Source organism: Rana temporaria, chromosome 7 (assembly GCF_905171775.1).
Source record: "Rana temporaria chromosome 7, aRanTem1.1, whole genome shotgun sequence".
NCBI classification, from domain to species: Eukaryota; Metazoa; Chordata; class Amphibia; order Anura; family Ranidae; genus Rana; species Rana temporaria.
This window is the reverse complement of record NC_053495.1, coordinates 8,022,696-8,046,828: the sequence shown is the minus strand read 5'-3', so window position 1 is coordinate 8,046,828 and position 24,133 is coordinate 8,022,696. Positions and strand designations below refer to the sequence as shown.

The 24,133-nt window shown below is 41.6% G+C and overlaps 1 protein-coding gene across 11 annotated transcripts in view; it reads left to right on the top strand.

Annotated features, from left to right (window-relative positions):
* ATP2B2 (ATPase plasma membrane Ca2+ transporting 2) overlaps nt 1–24,133 on the top strand; it is a 226,662-nt gene that overhangs the window by 134,258 nt on the left and 68,271 nt on the right. For 7 of the 11 annotated variants that reach the window (XR_005750530.1, XR_005750531.1, XM_040358825.1 and 4 more), the window contains exons 5-8: nt 14,867–15,124; nt 15,232–15,357; nt 18,280–18,405; nt 18,681–18,713. Coding sequence is in view for 9 of the 11 variants with exons in the window: in XM_040358825.1 (XP_040214759.1) it covers nt 14,867–15,124; nt 15,232–15,357; nt 18,280–18,405; nt 18,681–18,713 (543 nt within the window). In the remaining 2 variants the exon portion in view is untranslated. The remainder of the gene's footprint in view (nt 1–14,866; nt 15,125–15,231; nt 15,358–18,279; nt 18,406–18,680; nt 18,714–24,133) is intronic. The other 4 variants (XM_040358827.1, XM_040358826.1, XM_040358830.1 and 1 more) reach the window with 1 other exon arrangement.

Sequence of the window (24,133 nt, the reverse complement as noted above, 5' to 3'; positions counted from 1 at the left end):
ACTTAACATAAGTACAAAAACAGTTTAAATGTATCAAATAGCTTCAAATAAGAGTTCAAAAAATAAGAATTTCAAATGAATCAGATGTGTGTTCCAAGACTTGCTTCCGTATGTTTGCAAAATGAATGTCTGTCAATGTGAGCTTCTTCTTGGTGGCTGAATAGGAGAAAGCTACCAAAGCCCTCAGACCTATCGTTTATATATCAAAGACATTTCTTTGTCTGAATTTCGCGCTCAGACAAATACCCTCCCAAAAGGGTGTGACTTAAAATGAAAACCTGATACAACATCTGTTTTACATCTATCTCAACCTTTACATAGGAAATGTCTCCTGAGAACCTAGTCTAAATATTCTGTAGATCTCAAGAGGAAATGGCTTGTTTAGGTAAGAAAAGGTGAAAGGTCTACACAGCTAAAATCACAGTCTAAACAGAATGTGGCCTAACTAATCAATCACTGAGAAACAGCCATATGAATTACCTCAATAGGAGAACACATTCCAATCAAATACAATTCTTTACTTAAAACATTAAACATTTCAAATGAACATATATATATATTTCATATTCAAACTTATACGTTTTTGGAGTTTCAAATATCGAATCCAGCGAATTTACACAAGAAAATTAATAGCTCAAACAGTCTCACATTCATTCATATTAACAAGAATATATATATTCTTTATAAAATCCTTCCGGAAGGGATTTTAGAATATAACATTCCCCTCTGAAATATGAATAATGACCATATTTCCTAATCATTTATACACCCATTTATGTCACAAACACTCTGACTTTGATCTAATAACTCCAAATGCATTGTCACCTGTCATCGAATTTGCAACTCCAAAACCTAATCTCCTTTTAAGCTTATTTTGCAACATATCGTCACCTTTCTTGATTTCATTTCTGATTTGCTTATACAGTTTTTTCATTCTAAACATTAAAAATAATTGATATATAATGCATAACATAATAATAATAAAAATAATAACTATAGGATGTGATAAAATATTTCCTGCTGCGGAAGTAATTGAAGTTTTTCCCCAAATAGATATACTGTTTTTAAATTGATGCCACCAACTGGAACCAGTTAAAGTGGACCATTGGTGAACTACCTCTTGCAAATTCCCTTGCTCATGTTTAAACGATATCTCTGCATTCCTGAGTTCTTTAGCTAGAGCCATTAATAAACCTTGATCCTTTTGAATTATGTTAACCCATTCTCTCCATGGAAACTCATCTATTTGAGACAAATTATATAGTGTCGGACTAACACTAACATTTCTCAATGATAGATGAGATAAATTAGTTCTTATACCATTTACATTTATGGCCCTTAAATCACCTTCTGCACAATACAATCCCCTTTTTATTTTTTCTGTGTTTGTGCAAGAGGAAAAGAAAGTCTGAACCCTTTCTGTATCTTTCATGATCTGAAAACAAACTTTCCTTTTATCTACAAGAGTAGTTAATTCAGAAGAAGCTTCAAATGTTTCTATTCTTGCAGAACATAATGTATGATTATGATAACAAGAATGAAATATACTTTTATCTTGATTAGGTAAACAAAGAACTTTAGACTGAAATTGTAAACATGATGACAAATCTAATTGTTCTAATTCCAAATTATCCTTGTTAAGCGCAAAATCTGTATACTGCAATTTATAAAATAATAATTGAGTATCACTAATTGGTAATCCCAAAACAGTAATTGGAACCAAAATTTGTTCTCTCCCTGCTATAGGAATCATAGAAGAACTGTAACATACATCCTGACTACATCCTAACCATTTATTTACCCATAAATCAGTATGATTTCTTGCATATGCATATTCTCTGGGTAAATTCTGCAATATACCAAGAGGGGTAACTCCACTCTGAAAAACTTGTGCAATTATTTTAAAATTAGTGGAATATTCTGTTTGAATTTCTAAACATAATCTGGCAATATGTGAATGTTCTTCACTAGTCATTAAATTGAGAGTAATATTCTGAAGATGTAGTATGGATGGACCCATTACATTGGCTGTTTTAATAACCATATCTTCTAATATCTGATTTAAATTTCTTTGGATCTTAAAACCTTTACTTCCCACTAAACCTGCTGACTCAAGATCAGATTTTAACGTGTTAATATCCATACTATTTGCAATGCTGCCAATTATACCTATGCCCCCTAGGGCTCCTTCAACAATACCACGTCTATTTCTGTTATGACTATTGATTCCAAACCATCTTTCAATACCCAATTCCATATTAACCAAATATCTTTGACATTGTGGAAACCTTGTAGAAATTTTCCATTCTGAAATATTAAAATTCCACAATATAATGACGAATGTTCCTTCTCTCAATAGAGCTCTGGATTGTAAATGGTTAATCTGGAAGGGATTAGCAAAAACACTGTTTTTACCAACACATGGAGTTTTCCCTGGGGACATGACAATTATACTTGCATTAGCACATTTCAAGGGATAGCCTTCTATTAATATGCAGCACTCATATATACCAGTATCATTTAAAGATACACCTGATTGATGATAAATAAATTTATCATTGATCCAATTCACATTACCAAAAATTCCTTTGTGAATTATATTAGTTGTACTGTGGAAAAAACTACCCAAAAACTCACCATTCCTTTTCCAAGTTAACAATGAATTTTGAGGTAAATATATCTGAGTACTACACATCAAATTCAATCCATCTTCATCTTCAATGACTTTTAAAGACTGTGGTGACACTTTTATCTCTGGAACAATAATATCTACCACAGTAATGCTAATTTTGACTCGTAACTGAGTAGATTTTCTTATTACTCTAAAATCCCATTTTCTTACAATGTCTCCCTTTTTATCTCCAATTATTTTTAAATGTTTTGGATTTAATATTTGTACAAAACTTTGAAAAAGGTAATAATACTGGTCTACTGGAAAAAATATTTTCCCAGAGCTTACCACATCATTATTGACATCTCCAGACCAAATTGTTGAATCATTACCTTTTACAAATAATGTCCAAAAAGCTCTTTTCAGTATATTACATTCAAAAATCTTGGTTAAATTATTAACCCTATAAAATCCTTGCATTTTAACAAAACTTGTTTTCGACTCTATTTTAACTTCGATTTCCACCTCATTACTATGAATGAAATATAATTCCATACAATGCTCATACCCCTGTCCTACAGCTATATACCCAATCAAATCATCAGCTGTATTGACATTGGTATATCTAAACCTATCCAATTTGTTATCTACATTAATATCATTGTCCACATTTCTTTTGCTTCTTAATACTGTAATGTCTTTGAGAAAATTGTCAATCCTGTTAACCTCTACATGGCTGGAACAGTTTGTGATATATTTTACCACTGATAAAAATGTCAATAGGGAAAAAAAAATGAATCCCTTGACGATGACGATGATGATCAACTTTCTTTCTTTAAGATTTTTCATCTCTTTTGTAGTCATCTTTCCTTCTTTGATCAATTTTTGTAAAAATCATTCCTAGAAAAAAGAAAAGCAGTATCATTTATCTCAAAATATAAATTTTTATCTCATAAACTAACATTATCATCTCATAATATACCATTTTCACTAATCAATGTATATCCATATTTTTGTTGTCTACGTGCATATTCCACTGAATTGAGAGGTCTTTGAACTTACACCATTAATCATCATGTTTTCTCTATTGCCCCTCTGTGCATCGTAGACAAAAAAAATTCATTGAAAAACCAAATGACATTTTCCTTCCTGTCATAAAATTCACAGTGTTTCAGAAGATGCTATACTTCTGACACTACTCAAAAAAAAACAAGATTAAATTACACTGTCTGTTATGTATTCCATTTTGTCCCAATAAAACTTTACTATAAGAAAATCAAACAGTTTTTCTTTTACCAAAGTGACCTAAACTCTCATGAATGAATTTAGTGAATTCCCTAAAGGTGTTGAGGTATAACAAGACACAAAAACCCATTGAAAGTCATGACGCAACATCAACGTTCTCATGAACCATAGAAGATGTCAAATCAACCTGTAGAGGAACAAAAATTCCTTTTCCTGTTCTTCAGCAAATTAGGGTATCTGTGTGTTTGTTTTCCTTGCAACAATTATACCAATTCAGGTTGAATCACCACATCACCATGTAAAACCTACTTCCTTTGCTAAAGTCTCTTAAATAGAAACCTCAAAATACTAATAAAGATAGTATAAATATATATATATATTGTGCGTATGTGTATGTGTTTCAAACTGGATCAACTTCCTTGTGTGTGTGATTTTTCAAAAGTGTGTGTGTGTGATTCCTATCAGGCTGTCAGCACGTCTGCATGTCTCCCTTTGGCCCCCACCTTTTCTTACAAAGGAGAGCTTTGGAAGCAAAACCCCGCGAAATTTAAATCACAAGGATGTATGTCACTTACTCCAAAATTACTAAGGATGGACTGTGAAGAGCTGAGATAGGAATAATATATATTGTACTCAATGTTTGAAACAAATAACACTACATACATACACATATATAAATCCTTACTTATTCATTCGATTTCTTTTATCATTAAAATCAATTCCCTTCATGTCTTAAAAAAACTTCAATATGATCTGTTACATTTACTGCACAATGCACATCCACTACACTATACAAGTAAAGAAACAATAAATTCTGTCTCTTTTCCTAAACCAATTAATATTCCTTAAAATTTCACTTCACTTTTCATGAACTAGACGTTACATATATTCCACTTAAAATCTCTTCTTTCAGAATTGTCTGCAATTCTGCCAGAAAAATAAAATATTCAACTTTCTGATTCCCAACATGAAATCTGTCGAACTTACATCAAAACCTTATTCAATAATCCTTATGCAATACCAAAAATCATAGCCAAAAAGTCATAACCAAAAATCATAAATTCCATGCCGCTCACTAAGGAACATGCCTATTTTTTCCTCCCAGCGTAACATTAGAAGTAACAAATGGCTTATTGTACTTTAAATAATATTGTTCTTCTTGTCTAACTTGAAAATTATACCTCCTATGATTACTCCATCTTACAGAGTAAACTTCATAACGCCTTGGAGAAGTTTTGAAATTATGTGACTTCCTGTCACTCACTGACCAACAATAATTTGCCATATGACCTTTCCTGCGACATAAAGAACATTTGAAAACTTGCTTTCTCTGTGCATATGACGATGGATAAACACATTGCTTCTTAGAATGAACAAACGTAACACATTGCTTGTCACTATTGCCTGAAATGCTTTCAAAAACATTCACTGTGTTTTTAGTAATGTCTGCTGCAATAATATTATCCTGTTTCCCTGCATGTGGTATCTCCTCCATTTTATCTGAGGACTGAGCAAATTCTGTTAATACCATATCTGACTGCGTTCCTATTTCACTCTGCTCAACATAATTACATACAGTTCCACAATTTAAACAACTAGCTGCAGTAGATACATTCTCATGTGTTTGCATATTGCCTGCATTACCCGAAGTGTCCTCTGAATGTATTTCTGTTACCTCAGAAATCATTGAATTAAAATCTGTAACTAGTTTCATTACATTACTTAATTTCCTTTTAATTTTAGCTAACGAGAATCTCTCTGCATCAATAGCCAGATTAGATTCTAAACATTGCAAATATAACGACTTCCATAAAACAGAATAACAAATCTGTTTCGATAAACCTTGACATTCATTTGCTGAACATTTAAAACATTCCATGATTTTACTCACCGAATAAGAAGTCTTCCGTGTTCTACGAATCTTCCAGGTCATTCACGATACATCAATACTTCTAGGCTCTCGTCAAACTCTTTCCGTAGTTTCTCTCAGTACTAACATGTTCCCCCTTTCGATATAAGGGACAGTTGTAAAAAAACTGCGACAAAATGAGCGACTGGCTGATTGTTGACTTCTAGGTTCTCGTCAGACGTTTCAAAAATTACTCAATACTCTACTTCTCTGCCCTTCGATAGCACTTTGAGAAAGTGGTATAATATTTGAAAATCGTCCAAAGCCTGGCTGACTTAGCCAATGAAATAAAGTTGATAACTTGACTTATATTTAAATAGCACACTTACTGCTATTAAATCGATCGTGAGACAGATTCGTGAATAAAAAAACGTGTGTTTAATGTACACACTTAACATAAGTACAAAAACAGTTTAAATGTATCAAATAGCTTCAAATAAGAGTTCAAAAAATAAGAATTTCAAATGAATCAGATGTGTGTTCCAAGACTTGCTTCCGTATGTTTGCAAAATGAATGTCTGTCAATGTGAGCTTCTTCTTGGTGGCTGAATAGGAGAAAGCTACCAAAGCCCTCAGACCTATCGTTTATATATCAAAGACATTTCTTTGTCTGAATTTCGCGCTCAGACAAATACCCTCCCAAAAGGGTGTGACTTAAAATGAAAACCTGATACAACATCTGTTTTACATCTATCTCAACCTTTACATAGGAAATGTCTCCTGAGAACCTAGTCTAAATATTCTGTAGATCTCAAGAGGAAATGGCTTGTTTAGGTAAGAAAAGGTGAAAGGTCTACACAGCTAAAATCACAGTCTAAACAGAATGTGGCCTAACTAATCAATCACTGAGAAACAGCCATATGAATTACCTCAATAGGAGAACACATTCCAATCAAATACAATTCTTTACTTAAAACATTAAACATTTCAAATGAACATATATATATATTTCATATTCAAACTTATACGTTTTTGGAGTTTCAAATATCGAATCCAGCGAATTTACACAAGAAAATTAATAGCTCAAACAGTCTCACATTCATTCATATTAACAAGAATATATATATTCTTTATAAAATCCTTCCGGAAGGGATTTTAGAATATAACAACAGCCTGGTCCTCCAACATTTGCCATATTATTGTCCTATTGCTGTGATGAGTAGAATTAGGCCCAGATTCTGAAAGGACTTACGACGGCGCAGCGCCATGTTGAGAGATTTGAGAGCCCTGGTGTGCAAATTTCACCTAGGTCTCCTGGTGAACAAACTGGCCCAGATTCTGAAAGGACTTACGACGGCGCAGCGCCATGTACGCCGTCGTAAGTCCTAATCCGAGCCGTCGTATCTATGCGCCTGATTCTTAGAATCAGTTACGCATAGATATCCATTCGATCCGACAGGCGTAAGTCTCTTACGCCGTCGGATCTTAAGTGCATTTTTTTTTTGGCCCGCTAGGTGGCGCTTCCGTCGAAATCCGCGTTGAGTATGCAAATTAGCTAGATACGCAAATTCCCGAACGTACGCGCGGCCGACGCAGTAAAGTTACGACGTTTACGTTAGGCTTTTCCCGGCGTAAAGTTGCCCCTGCTATATGAGGCGCAACCAATGTGTATTTGTAGCGCGGCTATACCGTCGTGTTTACCGCCATATTCGGGCGCTAGCGGTGAGGTTTTAACCACGCTTTTATTACCACGCTTTCCTATTGATTTCAATGGGAAGGCGCGGTATAGGAGCGGTGAACACACCGCTCCTATACCGCGGTAAAGATGCGGCTAGCAGGACTTTTGGAGCGTTCCTGCTAGCGCACCGCTTCAGTGTGAAAGCCTTCGGGCTTTCACATTGAAGACTACAGGGCATGATTTTTCATGCGGTATAGCAGCGCTATTTTTAGCGCTGTACCGCATGAAAAACGCCCCAATGTGAAAGGGGCCTAACACATTTAGGGTTAAGGTAAGGATTAAGTGTTCGGTTACAGATTCAGAATACTTTATTAATCCTAAAGGGGGAATTTTTTTTTGGTAGGGGGGAGATTTGTGCTGGGGGAATTTTAGCTGGGAGGGGGGATAAGGGGGCAAAGATTTGTGCTCGGAGGGTAAATTTCAGCTGGGGAGCAAATTTGTCCTGGGGGGGGGGGGTTATGCTTAGGGGGTAAGCATGCAGATTAGTACTCAATACATAATGCTCATACCTTGGAAGGGGGGCGAGCATTGCCCGTCACTCAGAGATGACGCCAGCAGCTAAACTCCATGGACAGTGGTCTGGTCTGGATACCTCATGGTATACAGTATACAGTATAGGAAGATGAAGAGCGGAAAGCTCCCCTGTGCTCTGATTGGGTGAACACTCCCCCATATCCTATCATTAAAATTATTGCTACTGCTGTTATAACGAGCATCTACAGGCAAGTTTTCTGTTTGGGCATTTGCCATCTCTTCTGCAATCTAGTTCTGAATAAAGACTTTAATCTTTGTAATTGCTGCCTCTCCTGCAAATGGGAGCAAGTGCAAATTATTTTCAGTGTTGGCTGTAAAATCCTGTTTGAGTTACTAATTCACAAATTAGGGGTATCCAGCACTGCCGAGCATGAAATCCTCAAAATTGCCTCGTACAGAAGATTTACATTGGAGTATTAGTGAAGGCTGAAGTATGCCGTGTCCACACATGAAGGATCCTTTGATGGCATTTGAGTTTTTACTTCCTTGTCTTCCTTAGAGTACCGTATTTATTGCGGTATAACGCGCTCCCGCGTATACTGCGCAGCCCTAAAGTGGCCCCCAATCCTGTGGAAAAAAATTTTTTTTGTTTTTTTTGTACTTACAGTTTTGGTGTCTTGCGCGGCGTCCATCGGCGGCCTCGTCGGGTCCGGTGTCCTTCTGCGGCTTCGGGTGTCCTCTTCGGCGGGTCCGGGCTCCGTCTTCGGCGGGTCAGGTGTCCTCTTCGACGGGTCGGGTGTCCTCTTCGGCGGGTCGGGTGTCCTCTTCGGCGGGTCCGGCGTCCTTCTGCGGCGTCCTTGCGGCGTCCTCGCGTCCTCCCCGCTCGTTTCCCGCGCCGAGTTTGAATACTGCGCCGACATATACAGAGCGCAGTACACTCGTGTATTGTCGGCAATGCTCGGCTACCCGCGCTGACGTCCTGTACGTCCAGGACGTGAGCGCGGAAGGAGCCGAGACTGCCCGACTATACCCGAGTGTACTGCGCTCGGTATATGTCGGCGCAGTATTCAAAACTCGCACGGGAAAGCGGGTATCGGCGTATACCGCGCACCCACGATTTTGCCCTGATAAGATTTTCAGGTTTACTCATTATATTATTAAAAAGATAATTTGTGGATTAGCCAATAGAGGGAGCTCTGGATTTAATGGAACCCAAGTCTATTCTTCCTAAAAGATAGAAAGGCAAAATACACTTGGTCACTTTATTTGGTACACCTGATCAATTGTTTGGAAATACAAATTGCTAATCAGCCAATCCCATGGCAGCAACTCAATGCATTTAGTCATCTAGGCATGATGAAGGTAAATTGCTGAAGTTCAAACGGAGCATTAGAATGGGAAAGGAAGGAAATGTAAGTGACTTTGAACATGGAATGGTTGTTGGTGGCAGACAGGCTGGTCTGAGTATTTCAAAAACTGCTGATCTACTGGGATTTTCACGCACAACCATCTCTCGGGTTTACAGAGAATGGTGGGGGAAAGAGAAAATATCCAGTGAGCAGCAGTTGTATGGAGGAAAATGCCTTGTTGTTGTCAGAGGTCAGAGGAGAATGGGCAGACTGGATGATAGAAAGGCAACAGTAACTTAAATAACCACTCGTTACATCCAAGGTATGCTGAATACCATCTCTGAATGCACAATACATCGAACCTTGAAGCAAATGGGCTACAGAAGCAGAAGACCACACCGGTTGCCACTCCTGTCAGCTAAGAACAGGAAACTGAGGCTACAATTGGCACAGACTGACCAAAATTGGACAATAGAAGATTGGAAAAACGTTGCCTGGTCTCATGAGTCTCGATTTCAGCTGCGACATTCAGATGGTGGGTCAGAGTTTGGCGTAAACATCATGAAAGAAATGGAGCCCTCCTGCCTTGTATCAATGGTTCAGGCTTGTGGTGGTGGTATAATGGTGTAGGGGATATTTTCTTGCCACACTTTTGGCCCCTTAGTACCAATTGAGCATCGTTTAAATGCCACGGCCTACCTGAGTATTGTTGCTGACCATTTATGACTACAGTGTCCCCATCTTCTGATGGCTCCTTCCAGCAGGATAATGCACCATGTCACCAATCTCCGATCATCTCACCACTGGACAATGAGGTCACTGCACTCCAATGGCCTCCACACTCCCCACATCTCATCCAATAGAGACCCTTTGAGATTTGGTAGAACAGGAGATTCGCATCATGGAAGTGCAGAAGACAAATCGGCAGCAACTGTGTGATGTTATCATGTCACTATGGACCAAAATCTCTGAGGAATGTTTCCAACACCTTGTTGAATCTATGCCATGAAGAATGAAGGCAAAAGGGGGTCCAACCCGGTACTAGCAAGGTGTACCCATTAAAGTGTCTGATAGTTGTATACCCAACAGTCCAAATGGTACCTTTAAGATTGTTTTTAAAAATTTGCCGACAAAAATAAATAAAAAATGTGAGTTTATGTGCAGTCACATGACTGCTAACCCTGTGCTGGTCTTTTGGTAAGCGACAGGCAGAAATTTCTGTGAGAACGAATGGAGTAGGGACAGCGGTTTATATGCAGAGTGAGTATTGTTGGAGCTCAGACACAATTAAATGTGCGATAAGGGGACCGTCCAACCTGAGCAGCGAATATGCATACTAATAAAGAGTTGAAGCTTCTGGGTGACAATGCTTAGAGAATAAGCTATTTCAATTGCATCTGAATAGTGTGGTTGGCCTAGCACCAGAAATCAAGCAATTTTAGAAGAAATGGCAGGATCACAGGGTACTTTCTTTAGCATCGTTACAAAAAGTGGCAACCGCCCCAACCTATAACTAGCCTTTGAAGTAAGGTTCAGGTGGAAGGGCAATGCACATCACAAACAAATGGAAGATTTCCCAGCACACTTACCAGCCAGTCAGCAAAACAACCAAGTTGACTCTTGTGACGGAACGCCTGACACCCAGCTTGGGTTCTTCAGATAAGATACAGCTTCTTCCAGTCTGGAACCAAGAACTAGGTATTATAGTGAGAGCACCCGAGAACTAGACGACACTAGCTTAGGTGCAAACTGGAACTCTCTTTGCCGCTGCTCCTAGTGGCACCTCATTTTGTTTTTGCTGCTGCCTACAGTGACTTTATCACCTTTAGTCATTTGAATTTTTTCTGCCCTTAGACCCTCAAGGTTTTCCTTCTGTATTCGGTATGAAGTTCTCCCTGCCAAGTAGTGCAACATGTCAAACACGTGGGGAGCAATCCCCTGTAACGAGTACCTTCAGCTCACAATCCACTAAAGCCTCGTACACACGATAGGTTAACCAGAGGACCATGGTCTGAAGGACCGTTGTCATAGGTTAACCGATGAAGCTGACTGATGGTCCGTCGCGCCCACACACCATAGGTTAAATAACCGATTGTGTCAGAACGCGGTGACGTAAAACACAACGACGTGCTGAAAAAAACGAAGTTCAATGCTTCCAAGCATGCGTCGACTTGATTCTGAGCATGCGTGGATTTTTAACCGATGGTCGTGCCTACTAACGATCAGTTTTGACCTATCGGTTAGGAATCCATAGGTTAATTTTAAATCAAGTTGTCTTTTTTTTAACCTATGGTTAAATAACCTATGGGGCCCACACACGATCGGTTTTGACCGATGAAAACGGTCCATCAGACCGCTGTCCTCTGGTTAACCTATCGTGTGTACGAGACCTAATAGTTCTGGGGCAACCTGCAGAGCACCCCATCAAGGGCCTGACAATGACAGCCTGGATCATTGTCCCCTGCTGAAGTCCCTACATACACTGGGCCAGATCCTCAGAGCGAGTACGCCGGCGTATCTACTGATACTCCGGCGTACTTTCAAATTACCTGCGTCGTATCTTTAGTTTGAATCCTCAAACCAAGATACGACGGCATCTGGGTTCGATCCGACAGGCGTACGGCTTCGTACGCTTTCGGATCGTAGATGCAATACTTCGGCGTCCGCTGGGTGGAGTTCTCGTCGTTTTCCGCGTTGGATATGCAAATTAGCTATTTCCGTCGATCCACGAACGTACGCGCGGCCGTCGCATTCTCTTACGTCGTCTCTAGTCGGCTTATTCCGGCGTATAGTTGAAGCTGGTATTTTGCGGCGTATAGTTAGATTTGCCATGTTAAGTATGGCCGTCGTTCCCGCGTCGAAATTTGAATTTTTTTTTTTGCGTAAGTCGTCCGTGAATCAGAATGTACGTAAGTCCCGTCTAAGTTTAAAAAAATGACGTCCTTAGCGCAATGCACGGGACGGCTCATGCGCAGTTCATTCGGCGCGGGGACGCGCTTCATTTAAATGAAACACGCCCCCTACCCGCCCAATTTGAAATCCGCCGCCAGAAATACACTACGCCGCCGTAACTTACGTCACGAAATCTTTGAGGATTTGAAAGAACGCCAGGTAAGGTACGGCGGCGTAGCGTATCTCTGATACGCTGCGCCAATCCATTTCTATGTGGATCTGGCCCACTGAGTCTTCATTAGCTCTGTCAGGTGCGACTTTCTCCTTGGCCATTTCCCAGAAGGATTTCACTGTAGTTATGAAGGATTTCATGGGACAAATTGCGACTTTGATTGCTGATTCTAACCGCAAAGGCAGTATACGTACCTCGGTGCCTTCCCCTCTAGGAACATTATCTGATTTGCCTGCAGCTTTAGCAGCTTCTGAGCCTTCTGCTGTGAAGGCTGTATCAGAGAGAGAGTCTGAAGATCCATGCCAGATAATATTTTCCCTGAGGAGTCGCAGGCATCTGCCGTAACTCCCAGGCTTGGAGAGATCATTTTGGCTCCTAATGATGTGGAGCTTGCCACCTTCAAAATAGGAGAACAGCCTGTAGCATCTAGTAGTAGCTGTTACTAGAATGGAATCCCTTAAAGGCTGTAAGACTTCAAAAACTTTTGTGGAGCATACCCTACTTCAAGAATATTCTTTATGTTGACTGATCAATTCCTGATAGGCTATTCCCAACTCCCAAAAATTTTGCAGTCCAATATCTGTTTGGGCCGATCCAACAGTGTTACACTGTAACTTTAATAAAACACAGACGATTGCTGTAGAGCAGGGATCTGCAATAAGCGGACCTCCAGCTGTTGCCAAACTACAAGTCCCATGAGGCATAGCGAGACTGACAGCATCAAGCATGACACCCAGAGGCAGAGGCATGATGGGACTTGTAGTTTGGCAACAGCTGGAGGTCCGCTAATTGCTTATCCCTGCTGTAGAGGACGCGTTGATGTTTAACGATCCCATAGAAAAATGCTTGGAGATTCTTTAGATAACTTTGCTTTATCTGGCAGGCCCAACAATAGGGGAAATTGATTCAATTCATTAAAAGAGATGGAGAGAGATGGAAAGAGATGTTTACATTCCACACTGATCCCTTATTTGTAGAGCACTAATGCTGGATTCTCTCTCTTTAAATGGAAAAGGAGAGGTGTAATAAACAAGACCGTATTTTTTGTAATACAATATGATATCCTTGTGGCTAACAGAAGCCAATGTTCAAAAAAGACTAGAAAAATGTAATATGAATAAATCACAAGGACCAGTTGGCTTACACCTGAGAGTCCTCAAGGAACTTAGCCAAGTTATAGCCAGACTGCTATTCTTTTAGCCAGATTCAGAGAGAGTTACGCCGGCGTATCAGTAGATACGTCGGCGTAACTCTGAATCTGCGCCGTCGTAAATTTAAGTGTATTCTCAAATTGAGATACACTTAAATCTAGCTAAGATACGACCGCGGGCGCCGTCGTATCTTAACTGTCTTTTTAGGCCGGCCACTAGGGGCGTGTACGCTGATTTACGCCTAGAATGCGTAAATCAGCGAGATACGCCTATTCACGAACGTACGCTTGCCCATCGCAGTTAAGATACGCCGTTTACGTAAGGCGTTTTCAGGCCTAAAGTTATTCCACCGAAAAGATGGCGCAGCCAATGTTAAGTATGGACGTCTGACCCGAGTCGAATTTAAAAATTGCTACGTTGTTTGTGTAAGTCGTCCGTGAATGGGGCTGGGCGTAATTTACATTCACGTTGAAACCAATAAGTCTTTGCGGCGTAATTTGGAGCATGCGCACTGGTATATGTCCACGGGTCACGATTCATTAGCATAAAACACGCCCACTTCTTCACAATTTGAATTAGGCGCGCTTAGGCCGGCACATTTACGCTACGCCGCCGTAACTTAGGACGCAAGTGCTTTGTGAATACAGCACTTGCCTCTCTAACTTACGGCACCGTAGTGTATATGCGATACGCTACGCCTGCCTAACGTTAGGCCCATCTATGTGAATCCAGCTAATAATCTTTAAGTATGTCTCTTTCATATACCACCCTCTATGGTTACACCTAATGATCCATCTTTTTGGGTTTCCTCCTGACCTTCCGGCCTTATATATAAATATTTGTATTCTCAATCAATCCATCATTATACAGTAGATAGTGCCTGGCAAAAGTAAACGCCTGATGAAGCTACTAACAGTGGTGAAACATGTTGAGAATTTTGTCATTCTGCCCACTCTGAAACTGTTTTGTATATTTTGATGGATTTTAATTTGTCAATTTTTAACTTTTATAAATAAAATACTTTTTGATATCTGTCTGTGTAATTTGCACCCTTAAAATCCCATTTATCTTATTCTCATATTGCTATCAATCAAGGGGATGTGGTACCAATAACTTTTAGATGATAAGCAATTAAAAAACATTCTTTCAAAAGTTTACAGATATGTTGGTCAAGAAAAATTCACATGCATCTGGGTTTATAAACCGGAGTCGGAGATGTATATTGTGTGACCTGGTTTGTGATTAGAACGTCTATGTGTCATCAAATTGCAGAGGGCAATTGGGTCGAGTGGGCGTTCATTGACAACGTTTTCTGTTTCTTGCAGGTTGTGGTGGAGCGGCGTCTGGGGCTGAAGACGAGGGTGAAGCAGAAGCAGGTTGGATTGAGGGTGCTGCTATCCTCTTATCTGTGGTCTGTGTTGTATTAGTCACTGCCTTCAATGACTGGAGCAAAGAGAAACAATTCCGAGGCCTCCAGAGCCGCATTGAACAGGAACAGAAGTTTACCGTGGTCCGCGGAAGCCAAGTCATTCAGATCCCAGTGGCTGAACTTGTGGTTGGGGACATAGCACAGGTTAAGTATGGTACGTTCTACCACTGAAAATATTGGTATCTTGTAGACACGATACTCTAAGGTTAGCAGAAGCAGTATCTCTCTAAAGACCTTGCTGTCTTCTATTTTCAACCCCAGGCGACCTTCTTCCAGCGGATGGATTGTTCATACAGGGAAATGACCTGAAAATTGATGAAAGTTCCTTAACGGGAGAGTCTGATCAAGTCCGCAAAGCTGTAGATAAAGATCCAATGCTGCTGTCAGGTAAGGGCATGCTTCTTGTCCATAGGCAGAATACGTATACACAGGTCGCCTTTTATATAAAGGCTGTGGAATCGTCTCGTCTTCTGTCTCCGACCAGAAAGAAAATCCCAGCTATGTGTTCTACATACCGTATATGATAGTCTTCAGCCTACAGTAAGGCCCCATTCACACTTGTAAGACTCCAAAGTAGCTTGACGCCATGTTGATACAACTTTGAATGGGTATGACTTGGATGAGACTTTGGCTTTGACCAAAGATAATGAACAACCGTTGCATGTAAAACGTTCAGGTAAAACTTTCATACAACTTTTGAGGGTTAACATTGAAGTCTATGGCCCTAAAGTTGCATTAAAGTCAGACCAAAGTAGTGCATGAACTACTTTGAAGTGGCTGCAACTTTAAGTTGGAAAACATGGAGTACGACATGTCCATGGACAGTTCAATATAGTCTAGTTCTGTTCTAACCTGGAAAAAGGTTTGCTCATTTGGAGATCTGGCCTCACTCAGACTTTTCAATCTGTATAGAGGTCTAAAAGGTTTCCTTTAATAATTACAGATAAAAATAATTGAATGTGTGTGGGGGAAGGTTATATATCAAAGTTGTGCACAGTTGGAGGGTATCAGCCTTGTTTCAAATATATTGGGAACATGTAGGGCAAGTAGGACTTTAACTGCCCCTTCAAAGCACACACAAGTACAAAAGTATATATAAAAATACAAAGGCCCGGATTCACAAAGCACTAATGCAGACGTATCCCAAGATACGCCGACGTAAGTATCTATGCGCCGACCCACATACTAAGATACGCCTAAAAATAGGCTTCCTATGACCGACGTAACTTGCCTACGCCGTCGTATCGTGGGCACATATTTACGCTGGGCGCAATTTGCCGCTCCCATTGATTTTCTATGCACATATATAATATATGCGGTTTGCGTAAGTCGTACGTCCGGAGTAAAGTTATTCCCCATATATGAGGCGCAACTCATGCTAAGGTATGGACCAGGGAACACAGCCGTCGTATTTTACGTCGTTTACGTAGTACGTGAATAGGGCTGGGCGTAGGTTACGTTCACGTCGTAGGCAGTGATCTGTCGTATCTTAGGGAGTAGTTCCGACGTGATTCTGAGCATGCGCACTCGGATACGTCCACGGGACGGCGCATGCACCGTTCGTTTTAAGTACTTGTATGGCACTCGGCCCATCATTTGCATGGGGTCACGCCTCATTAGCATGGCTCACGCCCACTTTCACCTATGACGGCTTACGCCGAGGGAACCCAGCGCAGTTTGGGAGGCAAGTGCTTTGTGAATTCGGTGCTTGCCTCTCTGCGCTACGTTGGCGTAGCGTATATTCGATACGCTACAGCGGCATAAATATGCGCCAATGTATGTGAATCCGGGCCATAATATTTTATTAGTTATTTGACAACAAAAAAGTGTTAAAACATACAACATATGAAAAGTGAGCTTGCATATTGATTCTTACAATTATAGCCACCATGGAGTTGCATGGTATATGGTCGAGATTTAGGATAGAGGTCTACGTGTTTCGCGGGAGTACCGCTTCTTCAGGACCACCTAACTCTTGAGGAACCAGCTCGCAACTGTCCCTGAGTTCAAGGGACTGTCTCTCATTCAGAACAAAGTCCCTCTGTCCTCCTCATTTGTCCTTGATTTGATCTATGTAATTGTATATAAAATGCACGGTTTATCTTAAAAAACTGTTTCCCAGTGCTAAACCTTTCATCCAATTTCTAAATTTCGGCATTTGTAAATTCCAAAAGCCAATATATTAAGTGGGCGTGGCAGGGGATGTGTCCTATGCCTACATACTTTTGTTAATAGGTGTCTCTAATTCCCATCTCAGAAATTCGGGAGGTATGGCGGGGCAGCTAAAATCTAGTCTAGTTCAGCAGCCATCTTGGGTCAGGGCAGTGTCTATTTAAGACACTGGCCCCTGGGTTTGGCATGCATTTTGGTTCCACGTGTGAAAGGGAAAGTGCTCAGAGATAGGGAAATGTTCCTGAGGAGGAGAGACGGTGCTGGGACTACACCTACCTCGTTTCAGGAAGTCTCCCCTTTGGGTGCGGCCAGGCCGAATTCTGCTCCTCGTTGCAGACGCTGTTGGCATCTTCCAAGCGTACAGACCGCTGTGACAGTTCGTAAGTGGCTCTGAAGGGCTGTGCCTACCCGCCGGGCCTAGTTGCACTGAGTTGAATCTTTCTACAATATATTGCTCTTGCCTATTTTGGACTCTGTGCAGGGCTGGACTGGGACAACAATTTGGCCCTGAAATTCATCCAGACTGGCCCACTTTGACAGGTCTCTCCCATGGCGGCCGGACAACTCCCGCACCCCCCCCCCCCCGGCCACCCAAGCCCCCTCTCCCCCTTCACTAGCCACTAGCCGTTCTACTTTATTAGAGTAGAATAGCTGGTATTGGTACTCTTATAGGCAGTACCAGTGGGGAAGCTAGACATTATTTCACCCGGGGCAAAAAATGTTTGGTGCCCCCCCCCCTTATGGGACAAGATTGGGCAGAAGTGAGAAACTCCCAGGCCATAGCTGTTGAGTCAGCTGTCTGTCCCCTCCCACATGCTCCTTTGTCGCTCCTCTGGTCCTCCCCCTGCTTCTTTGTCCCCCCAGGTGAGCGCTGTTGGGAGGGAGAGGAGGTGAGCGCTGCGGGAAGGGAGAGACAGAGGAGCGGAGGGGGGCGGCGGTCCGCTGTCACTGAAGCCGGCCCACTGAGCCATCGGCCCACCGGGAAACTCCCTGTAGTCCCAATGGCCAGTCCATCCCTGACTCTGTGTGCTTTACTGCCCACCACACTAAGCTGCACCTTGCTCACATCCCTACTGTCCTCGCATACAATACTTCTATGCTGTCTTTACATACATACATATCCCATCTTCTGCCTAGGAACTCATGTGATGGAAGGCTCCGGAAGAATGCTTGTAACAGCCGTCGGTGTCAATTCTCAAACTGGAATCATTTTCACCTTGTTGGGGGCAAGTGAAATGGAGGATGAAAAGAAGGACAAGAAAGGTCAGTGGTCCATATACCGAGGTCGGTTTTGGCACTGCCTAGTGCGGCCATGTCTCGCCACGTGTTTGTTGTCCTGTGTAGAACACTCGTCTTCAGTCTGTTGGTAGCAACCTGTAGAAAGCCATGTGGAGGTAGATGAGGAAGGGTCTGCAAGTCATCATAAACTCATTTTATTTTCTTATTGTGCGACCATAATGTCCCCGCTGATTCCCATGAAACATCTCTCTGCATGGTTAACATCTCCCTCTTGTTTTGTTTTCGTCATCATCACACAGGAAAGAAAAATCAGGATGGAGCCAGTCTACCAGGTATATGTACACCGAATTTCCCCCGTTCTGTAGACAAAAAGTCAACGTGTGCAAAGGAGGAAATAGAAAATAGTGTATATAGATATTTCTAAAGATAGAAATACTGAATATAGATAGAAAGTAGTGTATACTGTTTGTGGTGAGGTCCGTCATTGCCCAACAGAAAATAGCGTGCTAATATATATATATATATATATATATATATATATATATATATATATATATATATACTGTATGTGGGGAGGAATTATAAAATAGTGTGTATAGATATATACTGTACGCCATCTGTATATAAACAAGTACTGTATGTGGTGAGGGAGTAGAAAATAAAGTATAAATATACCTATAAAAGAGTCTATATAGATATACACTATATTGTCAAAAGTATTGGGACACCTGCCTTTACACACATATAAACTTTAATGGCTTCCCAGTCTTAGTCCGTGTCTTTTTTTCAACCTCGCCGACAATGTAGCTATATACTTTAATGCCATCCCAGTCTTAGTTCATAGGGTTCAATATTGAGTCCCCCCTTCCTGTGCAGCTATAAAAGCTTCAACTGTTATAGCTGCAAAGGGCGGGGCCAACTCAATATTGAACCCTACGAACTAAGACTGGGATGCCATTAAATTTCATGTGCGTGTAAAGGCAGGTGTCCCAATACTTATGGAAATTTAGGGCCAGATTCACAGTCTAGATACGACGGAGTATCTCAGATGCTCCGTCGTATCTCTCAGAGTATCTATGCGACTGATTCATAGAATCAGTTACGCATAGATATCCATAAGATCCGACAGGTGTGATTGTTTTACACTGTCGGATCTTAGGATGCAATACCGCTGCCGCCGCTGGGGGGAGTTCGCGTCGTAAACCAGCGTCGGGTATGGAAATTAGCAGTTAAGGCGATCCACAACGGTTTTCCGCGTTTGCTACGTCGCCGCTACTCTAGTTTCCCGTCGCAATTTTAGTCGTCGTTTGACCTGCCCTAACTTTACACAGCAATCGTATTGCTGTATAAAGTATGGCCGTCGTTCCCGCGTCGAAATTAAAAAATTAACGTTGTTTGCGTAACACGTCCGGGAATACGGAAGTACGCTACACGCGTCGCCGTTCGAAAAAATGACGTCACTTCGCGCAAAGCACGGCGGGAGTTACGAAACGGAGCATGCGCAGTAGGTCCGGCGCGGGAGCGCGCCTAATTTAAATTGTACCCGCCCATTCGAATTGGAACGCCTTGCGCCGGACGTATTTACGATACACCGCCGCAAGTTTCCAGGTAAGTGCTTTGTGGATCGGGCACTAAAACTGGAAACTTGCGGCGGTGTAACGTAAACGGGTTACGTTACATGGCCGCAAATGTATGTGAATCTGGCCCCAAGTGTATAATGTAAGTGGGATGGTCAGAATAGTCTAGTTTTGCTTTTATTACATTCATGGCTTATCAGAATGGTGGATGTGCAGTGTAGGATTTAGTAATGCGATGCGGAAAAGCACAGGAATCGCTGCATTTACCGTATCGTATCTGCATAGACATAGATGACAACACCCCAAAAGCACGTTGCAGAACGCAATGCATTTGCTTGAATCGGATCGCATTGGGTATAAACACCCATGCGATCCGATTCCAGTACGGCAAGAAAAAAAGGTAAAAGGCAAAAGCCTGCACTTTTTTTGTGCGGATGCGTTGCGATATGAGCCATACAAAATAATGGCCTCAAATCACACCGCACGGAATCGGATTTGATTTGAACAGGAATGCGGTGCGACTCCTGTGCGAATCACATGCTTCTGAAATGTCTTGTGGATTTACCTAACTGCAAAACTGAATATATTTCATAGAACAACCAGCACTAAGCCTCAGTTCAAAAAACTGAAGACAGTGTTAACTTATCCTAACCAGTGAAAACCCACAGGAGGGCGCAAACGCCAAGTGCGTTACCACCACCAGTGTATATTAGGTTCAAAGGCCAAAAACATGACAAGGAACAAGCACATCAAACACAACTCCAGCAGTAGGCAACGTCATCTAACCGTGTATGCCGCTATTGGAAGATTAACGCGTTTTGGGGGACACGCCCCCTTCTTCAGAGCTATACCAACCAGGTACAATTTCACAGAATAAAGAATGCATACAGTGCCTTGAAAAAGTGTTCACACCTCTTGAAATTTTCCACATTTTGTCATGATACGACAAAAACGTAAATACATTTTTCTGGGCATTTTATGTGAAAGACCAACACAAAGTGGCACATAATTGTGAAGTAAAAGGAAAATGATAAATGTTTTTCAATTTTTTTTACAAATAAAAATTGTTTTGTGCATTTGTATGCAGCCCCCTTTACTCTGATACCCCTAACTAAAATCTAGTGGAACCAATTGCCTTCAGAAGTCACCTAATTAGTAAATAGAGTCCACCTGTGTGTAAGTTAATCTCAGTATAAATACAGCTGTTCTGTGAAGCCCTCAGAGGTTTGTTAGAGAACCTTAGTGAACAAACAGCATCATGAAGGCCAAGGAACACACCAGACAGGTCAGGGATAAAGTTGTGGAGAATTATAAAGCAGGGTTAGGTTAGAAAAAAATCTCCCAAGCTTTGAAGATCTCACGGAGCTTCTGTTCAATCCATTATCGGAAAATGGAAAGAGTATGGCACAACTGCAAACCTACCAAGACATGGCCGTCCACCTAAACTGACCGGGCCGGGCAAGGAGAGCATTCATCAGAGAAGCAGCCAAGAGGCCCATGGTAACTCTGGAGGAGCTGCAGAGATCCACAGCTCAGGGGGGAGAATCTGTCCACAGGACAACTATTAGTGGTCTCTCCACAAATCTGCCCTTTATGGAAGAGTGACAAGAAGAAAGACATTGGTGAAAGAAAGACATAAGAAATCCTGTTTGCAGTTTGCGAAAAGCCATGTGGGGGAGGGGACACAGCAAACATGTGGAAGAAGGTGCTCTGGTCAGATGAGACCAAAATTGTACTTTTCGTCCTAAAAGAAAAATGCTATGTGTGGGGAAAACTAACACTGCACATCACCCTGAACACACCATCCCCACCGTGAAACATGGTGGTGGCAGCATCATGTGGTAGGGATGCTTTTCTTCAGCAGGAACAGGGAAGCTGGTCAGAGTTGATGGGAAGATGAATGGAGACAAATACAGGACAATCTTAGAAGAAAACCTATTAGTCTGCAAAAGACTTGAGACTGGGGGGAGGTTCACCTTCCAGCAGAACAACGACCCTAAACATACAGCCAGAGCTACAATGGAATGGTTTACATCAAAGCATATTCATGTGTTAGAATGGCCCAGTCACAGTCCAGACCTAAATCCCATTGAGAATCTGTGGCAAGACTTGAAAATTGCTGTTCACAGACGCTCTCCATCCAATCTGACAGAGCTTGAGATATTTTACAAAGAAGAAGAATGGGCAGAAATGTCCCTCTCTAGATGTGCAAAGCTGGTAGAGACACCCCCAAAAAGAAGGCGGTTCTACAAAGTATTGACTCTGGGGGGCGCCATACAAATGTGCCACTTTGTGTTGGTCTATCACATAAAATCCCAATACAATACATTTATGTTTTTGGTTGTAACATGACAAAATGTGGGAAATTTCAAGGGGTATGAATACTTTTTCTAGGCACTGTAAAAAACCGAAGGACTTCTCCAGAAATTAACTTGGTAATAAGGTAAGGTAGTAATGAAACACCTACCCATAGCCCATGTCCAGTGACTCACCAAAGTCTTCGGTGTGACCCAAGTAACCCAAACAAGGCACTTGTTCCTTCTCATGTTTGTGAATATTTAGAGATTCCCCATCCGAGGAGGGCAGCATCAGACGGAGCATTACGGGTTGAGACACCATCGGATGTACAACTGTTTGAGCCCTGGAGTGTTAGAACTTTTCTTATTCTAACCAGTACCTAGGGCTTGGTTGGGATTCTTAGGCCTCGTACAGACGATTGAACATGTCCGCTGGGAGATTTCGGTCTGATGGCTGTACACACCATCAAACCGAAACCCCTGCGGACAGAGAACGCGGTGACGTAGACGACACCGACATTCTCTATCGCGCGATTTCAATGCTTCCACACATGCGTCGAATCAATTCGACGCATGCGCGGGATTTCGGTCCGCTGGTTAGACGTACTAACCAGCGGACATTTCCAACGGACAGCTTTCAAGCGGACATGTTTCTTAGCATGCTAAGAAACTTTTGTCCGCTGGAAACCAGTCCGCTAGGCCGGAAAATTGTCCGGTCGGCCCTACACACGACCGAACATGTCCACGGAAACTGGTCCGCGGACCAGTTTCAGCGGACATGTTCGGTCGTGTGTACGAGGCCTAAGAGGAATTGGACAAACCTTTAGAAAATTGGCCAAAGGCATTAGGAGAGTGACTAATGAGGAAGGCCATAGATTGTTCCTCCACAGCCAATCAACTTTTCTTAAGATGACGTAAAGAGAACTGGTCTTCGCTTCAAACACCCAATCTTGAGAATTAAGCTGTTTTTGGTTTTATTCTCTTGCCTTTAAATTTGTGGATATAGGTTTTCCTCATCTCACACATTAGTAACTGAGGTCTTCTTTTATCCCTAAGTGAGAATTTCTTCCCTTCCACTGACACTGGCCATTCATGGACCATGTTATGTGAAGGAAAAATAGTGAAAGGAAGGCACTCACATTGCCACATCCATATAATTGAGGAAACAAAAAACGGTGCTCAAAGAGTCACCAATTGGTTGGACTTTAGAGGCATAAAAAAAACAATGTGGAGGTTTAGAAAAAAATATAACAATTTATTTTAAAAAAAGTACATAGTGTGGTCACACAGAATAGTTAAAAATCATATGAAATTATACAATTTGTTACTTGTACAGTGGGCCCTTGCGTATCGACACGTTTCACCGTTAGGGTTCTTTAGGATACGGACAAGGTTCAGAGAGGTAACTGTAACGGCACCACTAATGGGACAGGGAATAAAGCCGTTTAGGATATTCCATTCCCGAACACAAGGCAGCTACCGACACTCCACAATCCGGGGAACACGACCCTTAAGATTTCCCCCATTAACGAGACACACGGCTCTACATGAAGTTCAAGCAGGTTTGACAATCTTTATTGAGAAATACAGCTCTTATATACACAAAAAGAACCAAATGAACAATGACCCAACTCCACCCACAACATCACACAATGGTTCCTAATGAGCCCCCCCCCTCCCAATACACATCATCCTTAATACATCTTTTAGCAGACATCCTGGCTCCGGGACCTGACCTAATTTTCATGAGCTAATTAACTACAGCTGATGACTCAGACGCCTGACCTTTAGGTTGTCTGCTAACTTACAATACACATTATCACAGGACTCCTTCACACAATACAGGATCAATTAGCACAAGCCACAATGAAAGGTCCT